Below are 22,566 nucleotides of genomic sequence, written 5' to 3' on the forward strand. Positions count from 1 at the left end.
CCGTCAATACTCGCCAGCACACATTGTAAAGAACTTGCATTACTATAGTGCATTTTAAAGAATGCTGCAGTGTCCTTCAGTTTTGAATATGGAAAATGGATGCCAAGCCAGGGAAAGAGAGGTGACCAAAAGAGGAGGTTTCTGAACAAGTGTTTGAGTAATCTGGAGATTGAGAAGGACATTGAGACATGAGGAGGTGCAATGATGCTTCAAGGGATTTTGGAGAAGCTAAGTAAGTAGGCATAAATTTGGCAGATGAAATACAATGAGGAAAATTGTGACGTAATCCAGTTTAGTGGAGAAAAGTAGAAATAGAGTATTTTTCAAATGGTGTGAAGCTTGCAAGTGTTGAACTTGAACTTGTGTGACCTTGGTCGTGAGTTGAAAATGTGTTGCTGGAAAAGCGCAGCAGGTCAGGCAGCATCCAAGGAGCAGGAGAATTGATGTTTCAGGCATGAGCCCTTCTTCAGGAATGAGGAAAGTGTGCCAAGCAGGCTAAGATAAAAGGTAGGGAGGAGGGACTTGGGGGAGGGGCGTTGGAAATGCGATTGTGGAAGGAGGTTAAGGTGAGGGTGAGAAGGTGAGGGTGATAGGCTGGAGTGGGGGTGGGAGCGGAGAGGTCAGGAAGAAGATTGCAGGTTAGGAAGGTGGTGCTGAGTTCAAGGGTTGGGACTGAAACAAGGTGGGGGGAGGGGAAATGAGGAAACTGGAGAAATCTGAGTTCATCCCTTGTGCTTGGAGGGCTCCTTGGTCGTGAGTTGACAAGCTCAAAATAAGCAAAGTTAACATTTAGGTACAGCAAGCAATTAGGTAAACTATATGTTGGCGATCATTGCAAGAGGAAGTGAGTACAAGAATAAAGATGTTTTACTGCAATTTTATAAAACCTTGGTGAGATAATGGTTAGAGTTGGGGATTGGAGTTAGATGGTGGCCTAGTAGTATTATCATTAGACTATTAACCCAGGTAGTGTCCAGGAGACCTGGATTCAAATCACACTGGCAGATGGTGAAATTTGAATTCATTAATTATCTGGAATTTGAGTCTAATGATAAGCATGAAAAAAATTGCTGATTGTCAGGAAAATCACATCTGAGCTTGTGGCGTAGATCAAATTTGGCAGCATCACAGTGATGTGACTGCAAGGGGATCAGATCTGGGAGCTTTGATCTCCATTGTGTTCCGTTACTATACCGTCAATACTCGCCAGCACACATTGTAAATCCAACAAATCCAAAGGATGTATGTCCTATCGAAAACACAGGCAGGTAGGTAGAGGGAGTGGGGTTGCCTTATTAGTAAGAAATGAAATTAAATCAATAGCAAGAAATGATGTAGGGTCAGCTGATGTAGCATGTGTGTGGGTACAGTTGAGGAACTGCAAATGTAACAAAACCATAATGAGAGTTATGTACAGGCTTCCAAACAGCAGTCAGGATGTGGGGCAGAAGACACACCTGGAGATAGAAAAGGTGTGTATGAAAGGCAAGGTTACAGTGATCATGAGGGATTTCAAAATGCATGTGAACTGGGAAAATCAGGTTGGTAGTGGGTCACAAGAAAAGGAATTTGTGGAATGTCTACAAAATGGCTTTTTGGAGCAGTGTATGGTGGAGCCCACTCGGGAACAGGCAATTCTGGATTTAGTGATGTGCAATGAGGCAGACTTGATAAGGGAGCTTAGGGTGAAGGAATCCTTAGGAGGCAGTGATTGTAACGTGATTGAATTTACTCTGCAGTTTGAAAGGGAGAAGCCGGAGTCAGGCGTAATAGTATTACAGTTGAATAAAGGCAACTACAGAGACATGAGGGAGGAGCTGACCAGAATTGACTGGAAGAGGAACCTAGCAGGAAAGACTGTGGAAGAGCAATGGCAGAAGTTACTCGGATTAAATCAGGAGACACAGCAGAGATTCATCCCGAGGAAAAAGAAATATGGTACAGGGAGGACGAGGCAACCATGGCTGACAAGGTAAGTTAGAGACCACATAAAAGCAAAAGACAAATCATATAATGCAACGAAGTGCAGTGGAAAGCCAGAGGATTGGGAAGCCTTCAAAGACCAACAGAGTCATAGAGATGTACAGCATGGAAACAGACCCTTTGGTCCAACCTGTCCATGCCGACCAGATATCCCAACCCAATCTCGTCCCATCTGCCAGCACCCGGCCCATATCCCTCCAAACCCCTCCTAACCACATACAATTGCAACATTTGGGAGGCATTTGGATGGGTATCAGGTTCCACCAAATCCCCTGGCAGCTCATTCCATATACGTACCACCCTTTGCGTGAAAAAGTTGCTCCCCCAGGTATCCCCTATATCCTTCCTCTAAACCTATGCCTTCTAGTTCTGGACTCCCTGACCCCAGGGAAAAGACTTTGTCTATTTATCCTATCCATGCCCCTCATAACTCTGCAAACCTCTCCAAGGTCACCTCTCGGCCTCCGATGCTCCAGGGAAAACAGCCGCAGCCCGTTCAGCCTCACCCTGCAGCTCAAATCCTCCAACCCTGGCAACATCCTTGTAAATCTTTTCTGAACCCTTTCAAGTTTCACAACATCTTTCCTTTAGGAAGGAGACCAGAATTACATGCAATATTCCAACAGTGGCCTAACCAATGTCCTGTACAGCTGCAACATGACCTCCCAACTCCTGTACAGAGGACAACTAAAAAAGAAATAAGAGGGAGAAGGTTAAATATGAGGTAAGCTAGCCAGTAATATAAAAGAGGATTGCAAAAGTTTCTTTAGATATATTAGCAGCAAAACAAAGGCACAAGTGGACATTGGGCCACTGGAAAATGATGCTGGAGAAGAAATAAAGGCGGACAAAGAAATGGCTGAGGAACTGAACAAGTACTTTGTGTCAGTTATCATGGTGGAAGGTATGAGTGGCATTCCAAAAGTTCAAGGGCGTCAGGGCAGAGATAAGTATGGTGGCGATCACCAAGGAGAAGGTGCTAGAAAAACTGAAAAGTCTGAAGATGGATAAATAACCTGGACCAGATGGTCTACACCCCAGAGTTCTGAAGGAGATAGCTGAAGAGATATTGGAGGCATTAATGGTGATCTTTCAGGAATCACTGGAGTCAGGGAGGGTCCCAGAGGACTGGAAAATCGCTAATATAACCTCCCATTTAACAAGGGAGTAAGGCAAAAGATGGGAAATTACAGACTGATTAGCCTGACCTCGGTCGTTGGTAAGACCTTGGAGTCCATTGTGGAGGATGAGATTTCTGAATACTTGGAAGTGCATGGCAAATAAGGCTAAGTCAGCATGGTTTCCTCAAGGGGAGGTCACAACTGACAAATTTGTTACAGTTATTTGAGGAGGTAATGAACAGGTTAGACCACGGAGAGCCAATGGATGTTATCAACTTGGACTTCCAGAACACCTTTGACAAGGTGTCGCACAGGAGGCTGCTGAGTAAGATGAGAGCCCATGGTGTTAGAGGCAAGGTACGAGTATGGATAGTGGATTGGCTGTTTGACAGAAAGCAGAGAGTGGTAGGGGGGTAAAAGGGTCCTTCTCAGGATGTCAGGTAACTAGTGGTGTTCCGCAAGGCTCAGTGTTGGGACCACAATTTTTTCACTTAGTTCCTTCATCTAGATCACTCATGTACAGAGGGCATTCTGGCTGTGTTTGCAGATGATACAAATTAGGTGGAGGGACAGGTAGTATTGAAGAGGTGGGGAGGCTGTAGAATAATTTGGACAGGTTGGGAGAGTGGGCAGAAAATTGACAGATTGAATACAACATGGCAAAGTGTAAGGTCACACATTTTGGTTGGAAGAATGGAGACATGGATTATTTTCTAAATAGGGAGAAAATTCAGAAATTTGAAGTGCCAAGGGACTTGGGAGTCCTAGTCTAGGATTCTCTTAAGGTAAACTTGCAGGTTGAGTTGGTAGTTAGGAAGACAAATACAATTTTGAGAGGACTAGAATATAAAAGCCGGGCTGTCTTTCTGAGGTTTGTCAGGGTCTGGTTAGATCATATTTAGAATATTGTGAGCAATATTGGGCCCCATATGTGAGGAAGGATGTATTGGTTCTGGAGCAGATCCAGAGGAGGGTCATAAGAATGATCCCAGGAATGAAAGGCTTAACATATAAAGAACGTTTGAGGATCTGGGTCTACACTCTATGGAATTTAGAAGGATGAGGGGGGGATCTAATTGAAACATACAGAATACTGAATGTCTAAACAGAATGGACAAAGGGAAGATCTTTCTATTAACAGGAGAGACTAGGACCCAAGGGCAGAGCCTTACAGAGTAAAGGGAAGACCCTTTAGAACAGAGATGAGGAGAAAAGTCTTCAGCCAGAGAGTAGTGAATCTATGAAATGCATTGCCACAGAAGGCTGTGGAGGCCAGGTCATTGATTATATTTAAGTCAGAGATAAATAAGTTCTTGATTGTCAAAGGGATCAAAGGTCAAGGAGAGCAAGCAGGAAAATGGGATCAAAAAACCTATCAGCCATGATTGAGTCTGCTCTGCCATTCAATGAACCAAATGGCCTAATGTCTGCTCCTATGTCTTGTAGTCTACTAATGTCCTTTAGGGAAGGAAATCTGGCCTACATGTGACTCCAGATCTACAGCAATGTGAATGATTCTTAACGGCCCTGGGATCATTTGGGGATGGAGAATAAATACTGGCCCACAGTCCATTACTAAGTTTTAAAACAAAGGTTTTGCCTCATCTCAAGGAAAATATAATTAAACCTCAACAAACTAATTCCTGGGAATGAGGAATTGCTCTGTGAGGAAATATTAAATAGACTGGATCTTTATTTGGAGTTTAAATGAAAAAATAAATGATCACATTTATACCAGATACAAAAGTTTTTCTGAGGGTTGACAGGGTGGGTGCAGGGTGTTTCTGCTGGCTGAAGGGTTTAGAACCAGGGACAAAGTTTCAGAATAAAGTTTGAGCCATTTTTAAGACTGAGATGAGGATGAATTTCTTCAGTCCCGGAGGGCTTTGGAAATTCAATCATTCAGTATGCTCTTCAAGATCAACAAATATCTAGCTATTAAAACATCAAGGACTATGGAGATAGTGCAGGAAAATACGTTGAGATGAAAGATCAGCTATGATCTCATTGAATGGCTGAGTGGACTCAAGGAGTTTAATGATCTACTGCTGCTGTTTTTTTTTTATCTTCTTAAGGATTCTAGGAAGTATGTTCCAAATGGTTGATTGTGAAATTTCATCCAGAGGGTTTGGGAAGTGAGTTGAAAGCAAGTATATAACAAAGTATTGGATTGCTCGGCAGGTAGGATACAGGGTTCTAGTCAGTTGCATAGATTGAATGGGATGAAGTCAGGGAAGATATAAAAATGAGGATTTTAAATTTAATATGTATGGGGAGGGGTGGAGAGCTGATTTTGATCAGTAAAGAAAAGAGTTTTAACTGAATGAGTTAAAGAATGTTACAGAATGAATGGAACAGAATTTTCTTAAAATTGGAGTTTTTGAAGGCTGAACTTTGAGAAAAGAGTAATTGAGACCGGTGGTGACAACACTTAAAAATGAAATAAAAATAAAAATTTTAGACCAGTTTTGAGATGTTATAAAGATGGAAATGGTTTGTCATTCTGAGGGAGAGGATATGGTCTCTGAAGCTAAATTTGGCAATGAAACTGTGAATATAATTTACTTGAATAATCTGTAGGTGTGGCTGCCACAAGCATTTGGGGTCACATTTACAAGAAATTAATAATACTTTACTACCTTAAGTTAGACACGGTTCAGCAGCATGTCAGCTGCTGTGATAGTGAGCCATGAGCAGAGCATGTCTTTGATAAATGTTGCTATTGCAAATGATCTCCGCCTCCATTTGCTTTGGAGCATTCTTGGTTTGGGGTGCTATCCATGGCTGGGATCAGCACAGGGATTCTGTCTCGAGTATTTCTGCTTCCCCCCCACCCCAACCCCAACCTGGCAGATGTACAGTAGCTCTTCTGAGTGCATGTGAGTTGGGCTACAGAGTCTTCTGGGGAATTTTGGGGAAATTTCATAACGCTAACGTGAAAGAGCAAAGACTGTTGCTCATATACTAATTCAATTTGGTGACATGCAAGACAATGCTTTTTGAGTAAAATGGGTTTTTTCCACAGCTTTTTAGAGGTGGGACAAATGTTTTCTAAATGCACAACTGAGCATATTGTTTACAGAAGGGGAAAATCCAAGTTGTTAATGCTTGTGTTTTGGGGGAACTTAGTCTGCCCTGATGTACTTGAGGTCTGGAGCAGATCTTCAGTTCTCTGGATTGTAGGTGTTGAAGAGGATGGAACAAAATGTCCTTCCATAACACAATAAATAGGAGCAGACCTAGACCACATGGTCTGTTCAATCAGCTTCACCATTCTGTACATTCGTAGCTGATTTTGGATTGCAGATCTGAGCCAGCCTTAAATGCATTTAGCCATGCGGTATCCATCTCCTTCTCACACAAAGAATTCCAAAGATTAACAGTGCTTTAACTGAAACAGTTTCCCCACTTAAGGTCCTCAATGATCAGCCCCATATCCTGAGTTGTACAACTGTGTTTTAGATTCCCAGACCAGCAGAAGCATTCTGTGTCAACCCTATCGAGCATTTTGTTTGTCTCAATGAGGTCACCTCTCGATCTTCTAACCTCCAGAGATCATAGGCATAAATGTATTGCATAAAAATACATTTTTCGTAAATTATCTAAAATATATTACAAAACAGTTTGGTTCAGATATGGTGGTAAATACTGTAAAACCATGTTCCGCATTTGAGTGTTTACAATGTCATCCCTCTCTGACTTGCATTGTTCCCAATGGACTAAGCAAAAAGCTGTATACAATGCTCAATCAAGGCAGAGGAGAGGGAGCAGCTTGTTTTTATAAATGCATTTTTTAATATATTATTTCACATTTTCTTTTCTTTACCAGTTTCTAAATGTGGCACATTGGATGTTGAAATCATCTATGGACTCTTGAATCATTCTATATCTCTCCCTTTGTCAAAACCCACTGATGTATCTGAAATTGTGTTCAAGCTCAATAACCACAAAGTATTTGAATGGGAAAACGAGGAGACAAATTATTTCGGCTCATTTTCGCAGAAGTTTAATTATACAGACGAAAGTGTTTTGATACCGAGATTACAGAAGGAGGATACTGGAAATTACACAGTAGATTTCATATTTTCTGATGGAACGATTAGGAAAGACAAATTCTTCCTGAAAGTACTTGGTAAGTGTTACAATTGTCTATTACTTGCTGCATCTAGTACAAACATCCTAATTAAGATATTTGGAGAAACTTGTTGCACTCCTAAAAATAGGATTCTCGGACATCTGAGTAACTAACTATTGCTGCTGTGCCTGAGAATAACTGAGGCAGGCCCATATGTTTCTTACACTTGGTAAGTACCACTTCTTCCTCAAATTCAGTTGAATCAGCAAATTACATGTTTTTTTGGCACGACCACTGCCCAATCAGTCACTATGGCTCCTAGACTTCTTTTCGTGACTGGGAAATTGTTAGCCTTTTATTGCTTGGCATGTCCCTCCTTCCCCCAGAAGAAGAGAGTACACTTTCCCTGTTGACTCTTATCAAAATCTTTCATGTACTAAAAGCCTCTTTGAAATTCTGGTTGATGTTACTCCAGTAAAAGTAGTCCCAGAATCTGAAGTGCCTCCTTTTATAATAATTTCCCATCACTGTCTCTATCCTGGTCATAGAGTCATAGAGATGTACAGCATGGAAACAGACCTTTTGGTCCAAGTCATCCATGCTGACCAGACATCCCAACCCACTCTAGTCCCACCTGCTAGTACGTGGCCCATATCCCTCCAAACCCTTCCTATTCATGTACCCATGCAAACGCCTTATAAATGTTGGAATTGTACCTGCCTCTACCTCTTCCTCTGGCAGCTCATTCCATACATGCACCACCCTCTGTGTGAAAAAGTTGCCTCTTAGTTCTCTTTTATATCTTCCCCTCTCACCCTAAACCTATGCCCTCTAGTTCTGGACTCCCTCACCCCAAGGAAAAGACTTTGTCTATTTATCCTATCCATGCCCCTCATGATTTTGTAAACCTCTATAAGGTCACCCCTCAGTCTGTGACGCTCCCAGGGAAAACCGCCCCAACCTGTTCAGCCTCTCCCTGTACCTCAAATCCTCCAACCCTGGCAACATCCCCGTAAATCTTTTCTGAACTCTCAAGTTTCACAACATCCTTCCAATAGGAAGGAGACCAGAATTGCATGCAATATTCCAACAGTGGCCTAACCAATGTCCTGTACAGCTGCAACTCCTGTACTCAATAATGTGCCATGCTATTTTATTTTTATTTTCATTTTTGCAGTAGGGCACCTGAAACTGAACATGTTATGTCAACCACGGCCGAATCATGACTTTGATTCTGTTTAATGTTATTGTTTACTCCTATATTTTATGAACAAAAGTCAGTGGATCCAGAGGTCAAACAATAAGATGAAATTCGATGATTATTCTCGGTTTGAATTTGGTATTGGCAATGATATCCTGCTGTTGACCACAGCAATCCTCAATTTAGTAGCCATTCAGCTGGACCTAGGTCTTGACTTGAGATATGATTTGGACATGACACTGTTGGATTGGGGTGGACAAGATCAAAGTCACACACCAGCAGGTTATCCTCCCAACAGGTTTATTTGAAATCACCAAACTTTCGGAGTGCTGTTCCTTCATCACGTGAAAAATGATGAAGGAGCATCGCTCTGAAAGCTTGTGATTTCAAATAGACCTCTTGGACTGCAGAGATGAGATAACGAGAAACCAGAGAAAATATATTCCTGTTTTGGGTGAAAGGGAAGGCTAATAGGTATAGGGAATGCTGGATGACTAAAGAAATTGAGGGTTTGGTTAAGAAAAAGAAGGAAGCATATGTAAGGTATAGACAGGATAGATTGAGTGAATCCTTAGAGTATAAGGGCAGTAGGAGTATACTTAAGAGGGAAATCAAGAGGTCAAAAAGGGGACATGAGAATCCAAAGGGTTTTTACAAATACATTAAGAACAAAAGGGTAACTCGGGAGGGAATCGGGCCCATCAAAGATCAGCAAGGCAGCCTTTGTATGGAGCCACAGAAAATGGGGGAGATACTAAAAGAACATTTTGCATCAGTAGTTACTGTGGAGAAGGACAAGGAAGGTATAGAATGTAGGGAAATAGATGGTGACACCTTGCAAAATGTCCATATTACAGAGGAGGAAGTGCTGGATGTCTTGAAACTCATAAAGGTGGATAAATCCCCAGGACCTGATCAGGTGTACCCTAGAACTCTGTGGGAAGCTAGGGAAGTGATTGCTGGGCCTCTTGATGAGATATTTGTATCATCGATAGTCACAGGTGAGGTGCCAGAACACTGTAGGTTGGTTAATGTGGTGCCACTGTTTAAGAAGAGTGGTAAGGACAAGCCAGTGAACTACAGACCAGTGAGCTTGACGTCGGTGGTGGGCAGGTTGTTGGAGGGAATCCTGAGGGACAGGATGTACATGTATTTGGAAAGGCAAGGACTGATCAGGGATAGTCAACATGGCTTTGTGCATGGGAAATCATGTCTCACAAACTTGATTGAGTTTTTTGAGGAAGTAACAAAGAGGATTGATGAGGGCAGAGCGGTAGATGTGATCTATATGGACTTTCAGTAAGGCGTTCAACAAGGTTCCCCATGGGAGATTGAATAGCAAGATAACATCTCATGGAATACAGGGAGAACTAGCCATTTGGATACAGAACTGGCTCAAAGGTAGAAGACAGAGGTGGTGGTGGAGGATTGTTTTTCAGATTGGAGGCCTGTGATCAGTGGTTTGCTGGGTCCACTACTTTGTCATTTATATAAATGATTTGGATGTGAGCATAAGAGTTATAGTTAGTAAGTTTGCAGATGACAGCAAAATTGGAGATGTAATGGACAGCGAAGAAGGTTGCCTCAGATTATAACGTGATCTTGATCAGATGGGCCAATGGGCTGAGGAGTGGCAGATGGAGTTCAATTCAGATAAATGTGAGGTGCTGCATTTTGGGAAAGCAAATCTTAGCAGGACTTATACACTTAATGGTAAGGTCCTAGGCAGTGTTGCTGAACAAAGAGACCTTGGAGTGCAGGTTCATAGCTTCTTGAAAGTGGAGTCGCAGGTCGATAGGATAGTGAAGAAGGCGTTTGATATGCTTTCCTTTATTGGTCAGAGTATTGAGTACAGGAGATGGGAGGTCATGTTGCGGCTATACAGGACATTGGTTAGGCCACTGTTGGAATATTGCGTACAGTTCTGGTCTCCTTCCTATCGGAAGGATGTTGTGAAACTTGCAAGGGTTCAGAAAAGATTTACAAGGATGTTACCAGGGTTGGAGGATTTGAGTGATAGGGAGAGGCTAACAGGCTGGGGCAGTTTTCCCTGGAGCATCGGAGGCTGAGGAGTGACCTTGTGGAGGTTTGCAAAATTATGAGGGACATGGATAGGATAAATAGACAAAGTCTTTTCCCTGGCGTGGGGGGAATCCAGAACTAGAGGGCATAGGTTTAGGATGAGAGGGGAAAGATATAAAAGACACCTACGGGGCAACATTTTCACGCAGAGGGTGGTGCATGTATGGAATGAGCTGCCAGAGGAAGTGGTGGAGGCTGGTACAATAGCAACATTTAAGAGGCATTTGGATGGGTATATGAATGGGAAGGGTTTGGAGGGTTATGGGCCAGTTGCTGGCAGGTGAGACTAGATTTGGGTTGGGATATCTGGTCGGCATGGATGGGTTGGACTGAAGGGTCTGTTTTCATGCTGTGCATCTCTATGACTTTATAACCTGGTGTCGTGTGACTTCTGACTTTGTCTTTAGATAGTTTTCTTCCTTTTGAAGAGTTTTTGCGAGAGGAAAAGAAGTACTACTCAGAATAAAATGGGAGCAAGAACACCCTCCCCCTCTCTCAGTTCTGTGATTAACTGATAATTAAAATTAATTCAAAAGTTGTTGCTGTGATTTCTTTTTATAGCCAAAAGGTACTTGATGCCATCTTGTCTCTCAAAAGTGTTCCAGCTACTTAAGAAAATTGCTCTTATATAACCAGTAGTGACCTCATAGATCTGTTTTTTTCCTTCAAGGTGCCATAAAAAAATACAGTTAATTCACTGCAATAAAACTAATCGAGTATCAATTTTCCAGTTAACACTTCAAAATAAAAATATGTCATCCTTACAGCAGGAATTTAGTTCAGCACAGTAGCAAATACAACCGTTGTAAACAAACTCCTAAAAGACCTTAATGGGCTGTTAATTGACAGTCACTGTATTTCTCTTTCCCAGAGGTGTCAGGATTCTGAGGCAACCTCTAAGAACGCAGTATCCAAATTAACAGTCCCAATGCATCTCAGTCCCATGTCCCTGTGAAAATGCAGCATCTAGTATATCAAACCTGTCTTGGTGATATTCACTGTCTTAAGCATCTTTTTGGAATCTACTTCCATTCATTGTCTCTCCCTTCCAAAATAGTTTGCCTCATAATCCATGTCTTGTCATCTTGCTGTCTTCTATTTTTCTCTAATCTTTAGTCACTTTGATTGTTTAATAAATCTCCTACTAATGTTGTCTTCAGCTATCAATATTCTGCTCACTGAGCTCAGCTCATCCAGCTGAAGAAATGGAACTTCTGGAAAGTGAATTGGTAGAATCTCATTCCTTAATCCTTTTCTGTAGGTTAGGAAATCAAGATAGACCATCTTGGCCTCCTCAGCAGGTCTGAAGCCTCACGGATGCCATTTTTCTGCTACTTCATTTCACTCTAAGTCATATCAGGAAATAGTTAAAGATACTAGATACTAGATACCACAAAGGCCATAGACTCTGAAAGCATTCTAGCATTAGATACTGAAGCAGTCCATGTCCAGCATGACCTAGATAATATTCAGGCTTTGGCTGAAAAGTGGCAAGTAAAACTTGTGCCAAGTAAATGCCAGCCATGATTTATCTCCAGTAAGAGCGAATCTAATCGCCTGTTGCCATTCAATGGCATTACCATCACTGAATCCCCCACTATCAACATCCTGGGGACTACCAATGACCAAACACTGAAGTGGATTACATGAGAAGGTTAGATATTAAGAATTCCACAATGACTAACTCCCCTCCTAATTCCTCAAAGCTTATTGTCTACACAGCACAAGTCTGAATACTCCCCATTTACCTGGTTGAGTGTAGCTCCAATAACACCCAAGAGGCTTGACACCATCCAGAATTAAGCAGCTTGCTTGTTTGGCACCACAATGTAAACAGTCACTCCATCCACCACTATTTTCAGAAAGGCAGATCACCACCACCAGCTTGAGCAGCTCGGGTTGTCACTCAGCCAGCAGGAACCACATCACAAATCAATGAAAAAACAATTATTATTGTGAGGAGAGTACTTTTTGAAAGTTGTCATGACAATGTGTGGTTATTGGAGTGTAAATATTATTTGAAAGTTTACCAATGATTTTGCAGTAAGTTCTTTTCTCTACGAAGTATGAATATTTAATTGTTTTTCCTTTCTTTTAAATTGTAGAACCGCTTGCAATTCCAGAAGCTAGCTGCATTAGAAATTATTCTGTTGTTACACTCATATGTGGTCTAAATAATGAAGGTGCTGATATTACCGTTGAATGGAAGTATCATGATAATCCTGTGACCCCCAGTGACGACTTTGTCTTAACTAATGAAAACAAGTCTTTAACGATAAGCAGCCCTCATTCTTTTTCTGGAGAGTATACCTGTATTGCAAAACAACCAAAAGACAGCAGCCAAAGTGCTCCTTTGCTTTTGTCAAAATGCCTTGAAACAGAAGGTAAGATTTTACTAATAACACATTATATAATGATAGAATTCCAAAATCTGGAGATTTATTTTTGCAACAATTCATAAATGGTTTCCTTTTAATCTGGTGGCATCCACAGAAATGTTTTATGACTTTACTAACAAGTTATGTTTATATCCATCACCAGGAGAAGTCTTGGTTTTGTTCCCTTGGACTGTGTTGAAATTCATTAACTCAATTCAATTTCCTGTTCTTTTGTATGGTGGAATTTCATGTCATCGATGTGTTATCGCAACTTTAATTGTACCTACCCTATCTTCCATCTAAGAACATAGGAGCAGAAATTAACCATTCAACTCGGAGTCTGTTTGAGCAGTCAATACAATCATGAATCTTCTTTGTGTTTCAAATTCCACATTCCCATCCACCACTGTTAATCATCGATTTCCTTGCCTAACAAGAATCTTGTCTACCTCTATCTTAAAACGGTTTAATGACCCCAACTCCACTGCCTCTGAGCGGATTCCAAAGTCTCAAGAGAAAAAAAAACTCTTCATCCTACTCCCAAAAGGGCTACCCCTTGTTTGAAACTGTGATCCCTGGTTCTGAACGTACCCACAAAAGTAACCATCCTTTCGCTATCCACTTTGTCCAGATCATTTAGGATCTTGTACACTTCAATCAAGCCACCCCTTTTTTTTTCTGCAGTCTAGTTAAAAACAAGTTGGTCTATCTAGTCTTTCCTCCTAAGACAATCAGTTTATTTTTGTTGCTGTCAACTTACTGAACTTTGTTAAAAGAATGCTATGTTTGAGTTTGCCTTTTCCTTGTAGAGCTCATTACTGATTGTGTAATTTGGAGAGAGATATATTTTAGATATCTTCAGTAAAAAAATTGTGAAAAAGTGTATCTATTCAGGAGAAGCTCTTTGCCAGGGAATGGTTAAAATGTGAAACTGCTAGTACGTACATCTGAAGATCTCTTGTGGTCTTAGGAGAAAAAGCAGACTAGACAGCCACGTTGAGTGTGCACCATCATTCACAGAGGTCATGGGCTAATCTGATAACGCTAGATTCCCCTTTCGAGGCCTTTGCCTCATTACCTTTTATTCCCTCTCCATGTGGAGTAATTGGGGTAAAGTGATGAATTTAAGAAGAAGCTAGATTCATACTAGTGGTCAAAAGGAATAGCTGTGATTGAAAGATATGAGGAAAGTTGTGTGGTCAGTTTAAAGTGGTATAGTTCCAGTTAGTTAGATATATTTCTTTGCTGTTAATCCTAAGTAATAGTTGCAAGGACGAAATGAAATAATGATTAGCCAGGATATCACGTGTAATGGCTTCTCTTCCCCATTTTATATAATTAGCTCTATTTCTTTTTAAATTAATACTTGGCATTTGGGACTCATTGGGATTAATTGCCCATCCCTCATTGTCTCTTGATCTGAGTGGCTTGGTAGGGACATTTCAAAGTGTAGTTAACAGTCAGCCACATTGCCATCAGGAGTCACATGTAAGCCAGACCAATAAGGACAACAGTTTTCCCTAAAGAACATTAATTAAACTAGATAGGTTTTCACAACAATCAGTCAACAATGATTGCATGGATCATTGTCAGCTTTCTTTAATTCTACATTTTAATTGAGTTCAAATTTCACCATGGTGAGATTTGACTCATTTCCCCAAAGCAATAGGGGTTCTAGACTACAAGCCCAGTGATGTTACCACAATGTTGCCAGTTGGAATTATCAACAGCCCCTCCTAATTCTTATTACCTGAGCAACACTCTGTTTGCACACTATTAGATTGCACATTAATGTTAATGACACCAAGCTTTACTTTATCTTTTTCAAAATCTTCTCAATTGCTAATTTATCAGGTTGTTTGTCTGGCATCTAATACTGAACAAGCGGAAGCTTCCTCTAATGAAATATTATGAAGGCTGAAGCAACAGTTGCCAGTCATTATTCTAAATTTCATTCCCTCGCTACATCTTCATCCATCTTCCTAGCAATAGTCTGGGGTTAAATTAATCTCTTTGCAACTTGAGTATCACATTTGATGCAACATGAGCTCTTGACCTTTTTTAGCTCTCCAGAGCAAAGGCTGCAGAAGTCCATCTCTGTGTCATAGAGCTGTACAGCACGGAAACAGACCCGTTGGACCAACTCGTTCATGCTCACCAGATATCCTAAATTAATCGAGTTCCATTTGCCAACATTATCCCTCTAAACCCTTCCTATTCATATACCCATCCAGCTGCCTTTTAAATGCTGTAATTGTACCAGCCTCCTCCACTTCCTCTGGCAGCTTATTCCATACACGTATCACCCTCTGCATGAAAAAAAGTTGTCCCTTAGATCCCTTTTTAAATCCTTCCCCTCTCACCCTAAACCTATACCCTCTGGTTTTGAACTTCCCCATCGCAAGGAAAAGATTTGTCTACTTACCCTATCCACTCCCCTCATGATTTTATAAACCTCTGTAAGGTCACCCCTCTAATGCTCGAGGGAAAATAGTCCCAACCTCTTCAGCCTCTCCCTATAGCTCAAACCTTCCAACCTTGGCAACATCCTTGTACATCTCTACTGAACCCTTTCAAGTTTCACAAAATCCTTCCTCTAGCAAGGAGTCCAGAATAGCACACAATATTCCAAAAGTGGCCTAAGCAATGTCCTGTACAGCCGCATTATGAAGTCCCAACTCCTATACTCAATGCAGTGACCAATAAAGGCCAGCATACCAAATGTCATTTTTGCTATCCTGTCCATCTGTGACTCCATTTTCAAGGAACTATGAACCTGTACTCAGAGGTCTCTTTGTTCAGCAACACTCCCCATTGCTTAACTTTTGCCTGTGTCTAGGTTTAATTTCTGAAATCCTTTTTCCTGCCTTACACTATTCCAGTGTACCCCTGAGAGGTTTTTCACATTCTGCCATCAGTAAACTTGTTACTCAGAATAAATCTGTAATGTTCAAAACATTGCTGCCTTGTCATAGCTTGCGTTAGGTCACATTCATCATTCATTTCTGTGAGGAGACATCGGCTCCTGGTCAAGCAATGGGTTGATTTTGAAATTCTCATCTTTGTTTTGCCCCCGAATGACTTCACCTAACCCTGTCGTGGCCCCCAACCCTGCAGCCCTCCAAGATATCTGTGCTCCCTCACTGCTGGCCTCTTGAGTATTACTGATTTAAATCGCTCAACCATTGTACTGTCAAACAAATGAAATAGAACTGTAATTTCTGACACATGGTACCTATTTTTCTATCCTCATGATAAACGAATATAATTTGAATGGTCCCATTTTGCAAAGGGACTGAGGAAATGAATAATCTAAAGATAATGCAAGTGTACATAGGATTTTACTCAGCCATCTCTGAAAATGTGACACAATTTAAACCTGCTGAGGACTGTCTTACTTCACATTAATCACAAATAAAACAACCAAAATTAATTTTAAATTTTGATCTAATTAGAACATGTATTCTTTACCATTGTGGGATAGATCTCTGCAAGAAGAACGTTCCCCAAACCTGACCCACTTGATTTACAACCAGACGATGGAGTACAGTGTTCACAATGCTAATTCAAAAGGAATATTAGTGGAAGTCGGTTTTACACTATAGCAGTGCAGATTAGAATGTGTCTTCAGCAAAAAGATGCTAATATAACTATAGCATAAAGCTTCAGTGCATCAAGTCTGCCATAGTATACAAATTAGGCACTATATACCTGTTTAAATTCATTGATTTCAAAATTCCTGCCTGATAAAAGAGGCTTCAATTGACGAGAACATAAAAAGCAAGACAAAACGTCTACCACCTGTGAAAGGTTTGTGTTTGTAAAAATGAGGACTCTCGCTCAGTTTCATATCTCAATCTTAATAAAAACAGGAGACTACTCTATAAATGTTTAATTGGTTTCCAGTTGCAGAAATCAAATCTCATGCATTAGTGCCTATCATCTCTACATTACTTCAATGTGATGAGGGAATGGCAGCATGAAATTTGAACAGCTAGGGCTAACCTTTGTTAACCTGTAACCAATGCCAAACATCAGGCATATATGATGAAATTCCAGGAAATCAATAATCAGTAGGATGAAAGTAAAAAAACAACCTAAGGAGCTTCAGAGGAGCATGATGAAACAAAATTGGATCGTGAACCACATAGTGGGATTTCAAGATATGTGGTGTAAAACTTAGTCATAAAGGTAGACTTTAAGAAGTGTTGAAAGAGGGAAGTGTTAGAGAGTTGAATATTTAAGAAAGGAATTTCAGAGTTAGGTGCCTAAGTAACTCAAGATACCAGCACTACTACTGGAGTGATCATTGGGGATGATCAAAGAAGCTAAATTTCACGTGGCAAGCTTAGCAGTGAGAGACGGGGAAAGTCTGCGGGGATGTGAGACCCATGGAGGAACTTGAAAGTGAGGATAATTTCAAAATTAAGCAATGAGGGCATTTATCATGCAACAGGACAAGAGGGATATATCGTTGAAGATGCTGGGAGGGGCTGCCTTGGCAAAAGTATGTATTGTAGATGGTCCAGGAGTGTAATGAACACTTTAACAGCTGGGGGAGTTTTGAGCCTTCCCAGTACAGATAGAATTCAGTGGCAGCAATCGATCCTTGTCCAGCTGTGTTTTATATGGCGAGCACATTTGATCCTGGGTCTATAGGTCAGTGACATGGGGTGTGAATCATCTTTGGACGTGTCAGTGCACTGGTCACTAAGACAGAGCAGGAAATGAATTTAAAGGAATGGCATTTAGAGAATGGGTGTGCAGTTGTCCTTTGCCCAAGGTAATTATTTTTTAAAAAGGAGTAAAAATCAGTCTCAGTATGATGCCCAAATCTCTGATACTAAAGTCAATGACAAAGAGCTTTTCAGAGTGGCCTGGGAACCAAATTTGTATCCATTGGGCGTCGCATGGATTAGGGCTTTCTTCAGTGTATAATGCCATGAGGTCCAAATGTCCGCTGTTAATGCCATCAGAAGGTACAGACCAATCATGCTGCAGAATTTGTTAATCTTACCCTGAAAAACTGGTCTTTAATTGTGTTTCTCCTTTTTTTTTTAGAAAATGGTCGTAAACATTATTGTCTGATATTTTCCGTATTGAGTTTGGTTGCTGTCATCTTGTCCTTGCTGTTCGTACAGAAACGTAGGTATCCAGCCCTCACTGCCATAACCAAAGGCAATTACTGACAAAACTAATCCTCTTAAATGTTTTGCCTTTGACTCAGCTTCATATCTATTTACATATTAAGTGTTTTGTATCTGGACACACTCCTGTAGGGAACTCTGTTCTATAATCATGTGTTACTTTGCGAAAACTACCCATTTAACCTCATCACCTTGTAATTGTACCTTCCACCAGTGGTGATAGGTAGTTTTAACTCCTAGTTCCAGAGGCAATGCTGCAGAAAAAATATGCTTCTGCTGATAAAATGAACTACTAACCTACATTTCTTGTTTTATGGTTATTACATGAAGGTATGCACATTGTTATGCAGAATTTAAAATGGGAATCTTGAGTTGGATCTTTTTGTTCTTGTCCAGCTTCAGCTTCTGGCTACGCTTTGTCTTGGATGTTCCAGTATAATGGCATGGGGTATCAGTAACCCATGGAAATGCCATGAGCATATTGACAATTGAGACTCAGTGGATACTCCAAGTGAAGAGGGGTGAAACGATGCTGGGACTTGGATATCACTCAATGCCCATCTTGAAGTCATCCATTGTGTTTTTTTTTGCATTTCCAGTGTTATGCACCAGGCCAGACTCCCTCAAAACATTTCAAGGAAGTAGCCCAGGCCCTAACTTTGTGAGTTGTTTTAAGCAGGTGTAACATGGATGTTCCAGGAGAGATGCAGCTGTCAAACCACTTAGTTTTAAACAAAACAGAATTTATTGATAAGATTATGGAATGAAACACAAACAAGAACAAAGTACCGAATAACTTAACCTATCCGAAAACCCAACAGCTTATTTCAACTTTAATGATGCTGTTCCAAAAATTTGCAACAATTCCCATAAACGCCCCCTTGACCCAAAAGGTAAAATCAAACACAAGGTCTTACAGGAGAGAGAGTAGCATGGAATACACTCTTTCCATTATGCTGCTACTTGGATCAGCAGGCTCAAACTGAACTGACTGCTTTCAGCCAACAGCCAGACTGCTTTAAAAAAAATGTACCAAACCAGAGAAAAGCTGAGTTGGGAGAACTGGCCACTCCCCTTTCATTGCTTTCAGGTTTAAGGAAAGCTTATACATTCTCAAGATCAACACCAGATATTTCGGAGTCTGTGTCTTTACGATCTTTTTAAAAAAAACCCAAGGACAACCTAACCTTGTTAACGGAGCAGCTTCATCACTCCAATATAAACCGAATTACAGAATTTATAATGGAAACTGTCTTGTTGAACTGTGTAAAAATCTGCACCTCTAGTGGAAGTACCGATGTATCACACTATGACAAACCTGGGCAGTTTTCATTATAAAAGAGGTGCACTGGGAATTTAAAGTGGAAAAGGCTGACGGGAAATACATGAACAGTATTAATAGTTATACGAAGTACAATAAATGTTCCTAGTGACTCTTTTTTTGTTTAGAATGAGAAGCAGTCAGTGTGAAGTATGTGGAATTTTCAGAAAGCCCATGCTGCTCATCAGTTGGTGCCACATTTCATCCTTTCTTCTCTTTCTTTCTAACTACGTCCACAACACATACACACAATGGAAGGGGAATATTTTGGGGGGAAAATATCTGAAAAAGGGACCATTGTTGAGCCATATATTGCTGTAGAAAATTGATAGCTTTGGACCACCCATCAGCCTGTACTACTTCCAATTATCCCAGGTTTCTTGTGGTTCTTCAGATATGCCAATTTTGTTACAAATCTGATTTCTGTCTTGGATAGCATAAAGAATTAAGGCACACAAAAGCTTCTAAAACACTAATGCATCATAACCCTTTCAATTGTTAACAGTAATTATAAATATTCTCCCTGTTCCCTCCATCAGGTTTATTTTAATAGCTGTTTTTTAAAAATAAATTGCATACCAAAACAGTCCAGAATGGATTATAGCTTCCTCTTGGTAATTGCTACCACCTTTCTTTTGAGATTATCTTATGGAAAAGCCTGAATCAGATACTCTGAAGTGTGGAATTAGAATTTAAATATAAAGTATTTATGAAAGAATTGTGGGGCTTTTCAATTATGTATTGTGGAATCAACTGAAACCTTGTATTCTTCACAATCATCTGTTGCAGTATAGTTATTGTTGTAATATTAGGGAAACATGGCATCAATTTGCATACAGCAAGTCCCACAAATAGCAGCAAAATACCACATATTGTAAAATGCTGAGTGAGGAATAAATGATGGCTAGGGTACCAGACAAGTTCCCCTGCCTATAATTTGTATAATATATGAAATCTACTAAGTAGGTTCTTTCTTAAGACAACACCGAGAAGCTTAATTCCTGTTTTATTCACAAAACAAGGTCCAGGCAGAAATGTTGCTCACTCCTTTTTAACCAAAGTAAATAAACCAACTTGCGTCTGTTCAAGTCTCCTCTGCAATATTGGTTTTCCTCAAGACAGTCAGCCTCAGCTTTGTTCAGGAGAAATAGGTCTATATGCAGCTTGAAATAAAATCTTCAGAAATAAACATTTCCTAAAGATACTTACTGAATGTGGAATCATGGAACAGGAAGGTTCCTCCTGAAATAAAATTGAAGGTACTTCTAAGTACTGTTGGCCCATTCCTCCTCACTGCTCTCACACACAGCCTAAACGCTGAGTACTACCAATAACCCACCCCATCCAGACAATGTCCGATTATTGCTTTTCTTGCCCATTTCGAGTTAGGCTTGATGAGGTGGAAGTGAGCAACAACTGAATGCCTTTCATGGCCATTTGAAAGATAGTTGAGAATGAGCCAGAGTAGCATGTTGTTGTTCAGATTAAATGAAGGCAACAAGTTCCTTCTCTAATGTATGCACTTTTTTCAGGACCATTTGGTTGTTTTTTTTTAATCACCATTCATGTTACAGATTTATTTATTTAATTGAATTTAAACTGTCCAACTGGCATGGTAGGACTTAAACCTATGTCTCTGATTCCCTAGTTCAGGTTTCTAGATTGTTCGTCTAATAACAATCACTAAACTGTTGTTGAGAATAGAAATGCATCGAAAAGACATTTACTGTTAAATGATTTGACTTAAGCATGGCATAAATATTTAAAGAGAGATCCTTTGGACATAAGTGTTTATATCGGTCTTGACTATCAATGATTCTCATTTACAAATTGCTAAAGAATGTTTATTTGAATCATCTAATCATAAAGGTACTCTGTAAGAGAATCCAATAACTCCAGAATTTAGCTGAACCCACTGGTCTTTAGAACTACTTTCACAAGCTAGCTGCACAGTTTTGTCCAGCTGCTGTTGGAACTTCCTCCTTAACAAGTATACTGAACTAATGGCCTTTTCAGTAGCACTGCTTAACATGAATCCTGATTCAACTCTCCATCTCACTGTCGCACTTTCTGACTGCCTGACGTTTTGAGTAAATGATTGAAAACCTTGCAACAAAGCCCATCCTTGTTTCTAGGCAATATTGGAGGTGACTGATACTTTCTTTGGATCAGTCAAATGCACAAAAAAATGGTTTTCATCACAGGTTATTATGATAAAGACCCTGAAAACTTATATATTGTTACAAACATTCATAGAATTATAATTATCAACCCATTGTTTCAAAATGAATGAACAAACTGTAATAACTCAGGAAGCCTGACTGGAAAGGAACACCATTTATTGGTGAACACCAAAATTGATTCAACACTCATTGCATACAAAGGCTAGTCCCAGCCCAGGACTGACAGTTCTGTAGACTCATCCCTCGATCTGTTTTATCTCTTCTTGTTTATCCAAAAGTGTTATTGCACATAAATGAATTATTTTTCCTCCTCACTAATCAAATTGGTATATTTCCCTCGCTATTAACCACAAGCTGTAAATCATCCATGTTTTCAATTAAATAATTTATGTGTAAAGCCTGTTAAGGGCAATGCAAACCATCAAAGGTGAGGGAGAGATGGTGAGTCTGCTTTATTTTTTTCACTGTTTAATCAATCTGTCCAGAGATGTTATCACACACCTCTGGAGCAAGTAGGACTTGAATCCACACTTTCTGGTTCAGAGGTAGGGATACTATCATTTTGAAACGAGGGCCCTTTGAGTGTGCTTTTTTCCCCCCTATTTTTGAAGGAAAAGTTTATTTATTTAACCTATTTTTCCAATCAACCTGTCGGAGATATTGTTAACTCCTCTGGAGCAGGTAGGCCTCCCAGTCCAGGGGTAGGTAGTTCCAGCTAGGCAGTTACCAAGGGAACTCATACCCTATGAGCTCCACAGGGAGAATAATTAGTGATAGCCCCTAAATGACCCATGGGAAATCACTTGCATCTTTTAGCAAACAGGCAGAGATCTGACATGCTGGAGTTGAACAGTACAGTCAAGTAAATGTGATGCATCATCACAGAAATGGACAGCTAAATCATTCCATTATTTCTCAGTGCAAATCATATCCATAAATCCAAATTTATAACTGAAGGAAAAATGTAAACCTATGAAATTATATTTATGTTCCAGACATTGGATAAACTCCTGTCAAATATGAAATTATACATTATTCGACAATCTATTTAGCAACTTCATAAAAACTGAAACAT

General features: G+C 40.2%; 1 protein-coding gene across 1 annotated transcript in view; it reads left to right on the forward strand.

Moving 5' to 3' along the window:
- The window catches only part of LOC122555503 (lymphocyte function-associated antigen 3-like), a 46,346-nt gene that overhangs the window by 12,253 nt on the left and 11,527 nt on the right, over window positions 1-22,566 (forward strand). Inside the window, exons 2-4 of the mRNA XM_087992800.1 lie at window positions 6,934-7,236; window positions 12,568-12,846; window positions 17,902-17,985. Coding sequence (XP_087848926.1) covers window positions 6,934-7,236; window positions 12,568-12,846; window positions 17,902-17,985 — 666 coding nt within the window. The remainder of the gene's footprint in view (window positions 1-6,933; window positions 7,237-12,567; window positions 12,847-17,901; window positions 17,986-22,566) is intronic.

The sequence above is a fragment of the Chiloscyllium plagiosum genome, unplaced genomic scaffold, assembly GCF_037043375.1.
Source record: "Chiloscyllium plagiosum isolate Xiang-an unplaced genomic scaffold, Cpla_swu_hap1 HiC_scaffold_12, whole genome shotgun sequence".
NCBI lineage: Eukaryota > Metazoa > Chordata > Chondrichthyes > Orectolobiformes > Hemiscylliidae > Chiloscyllium > Chiloscyllium plagiosum.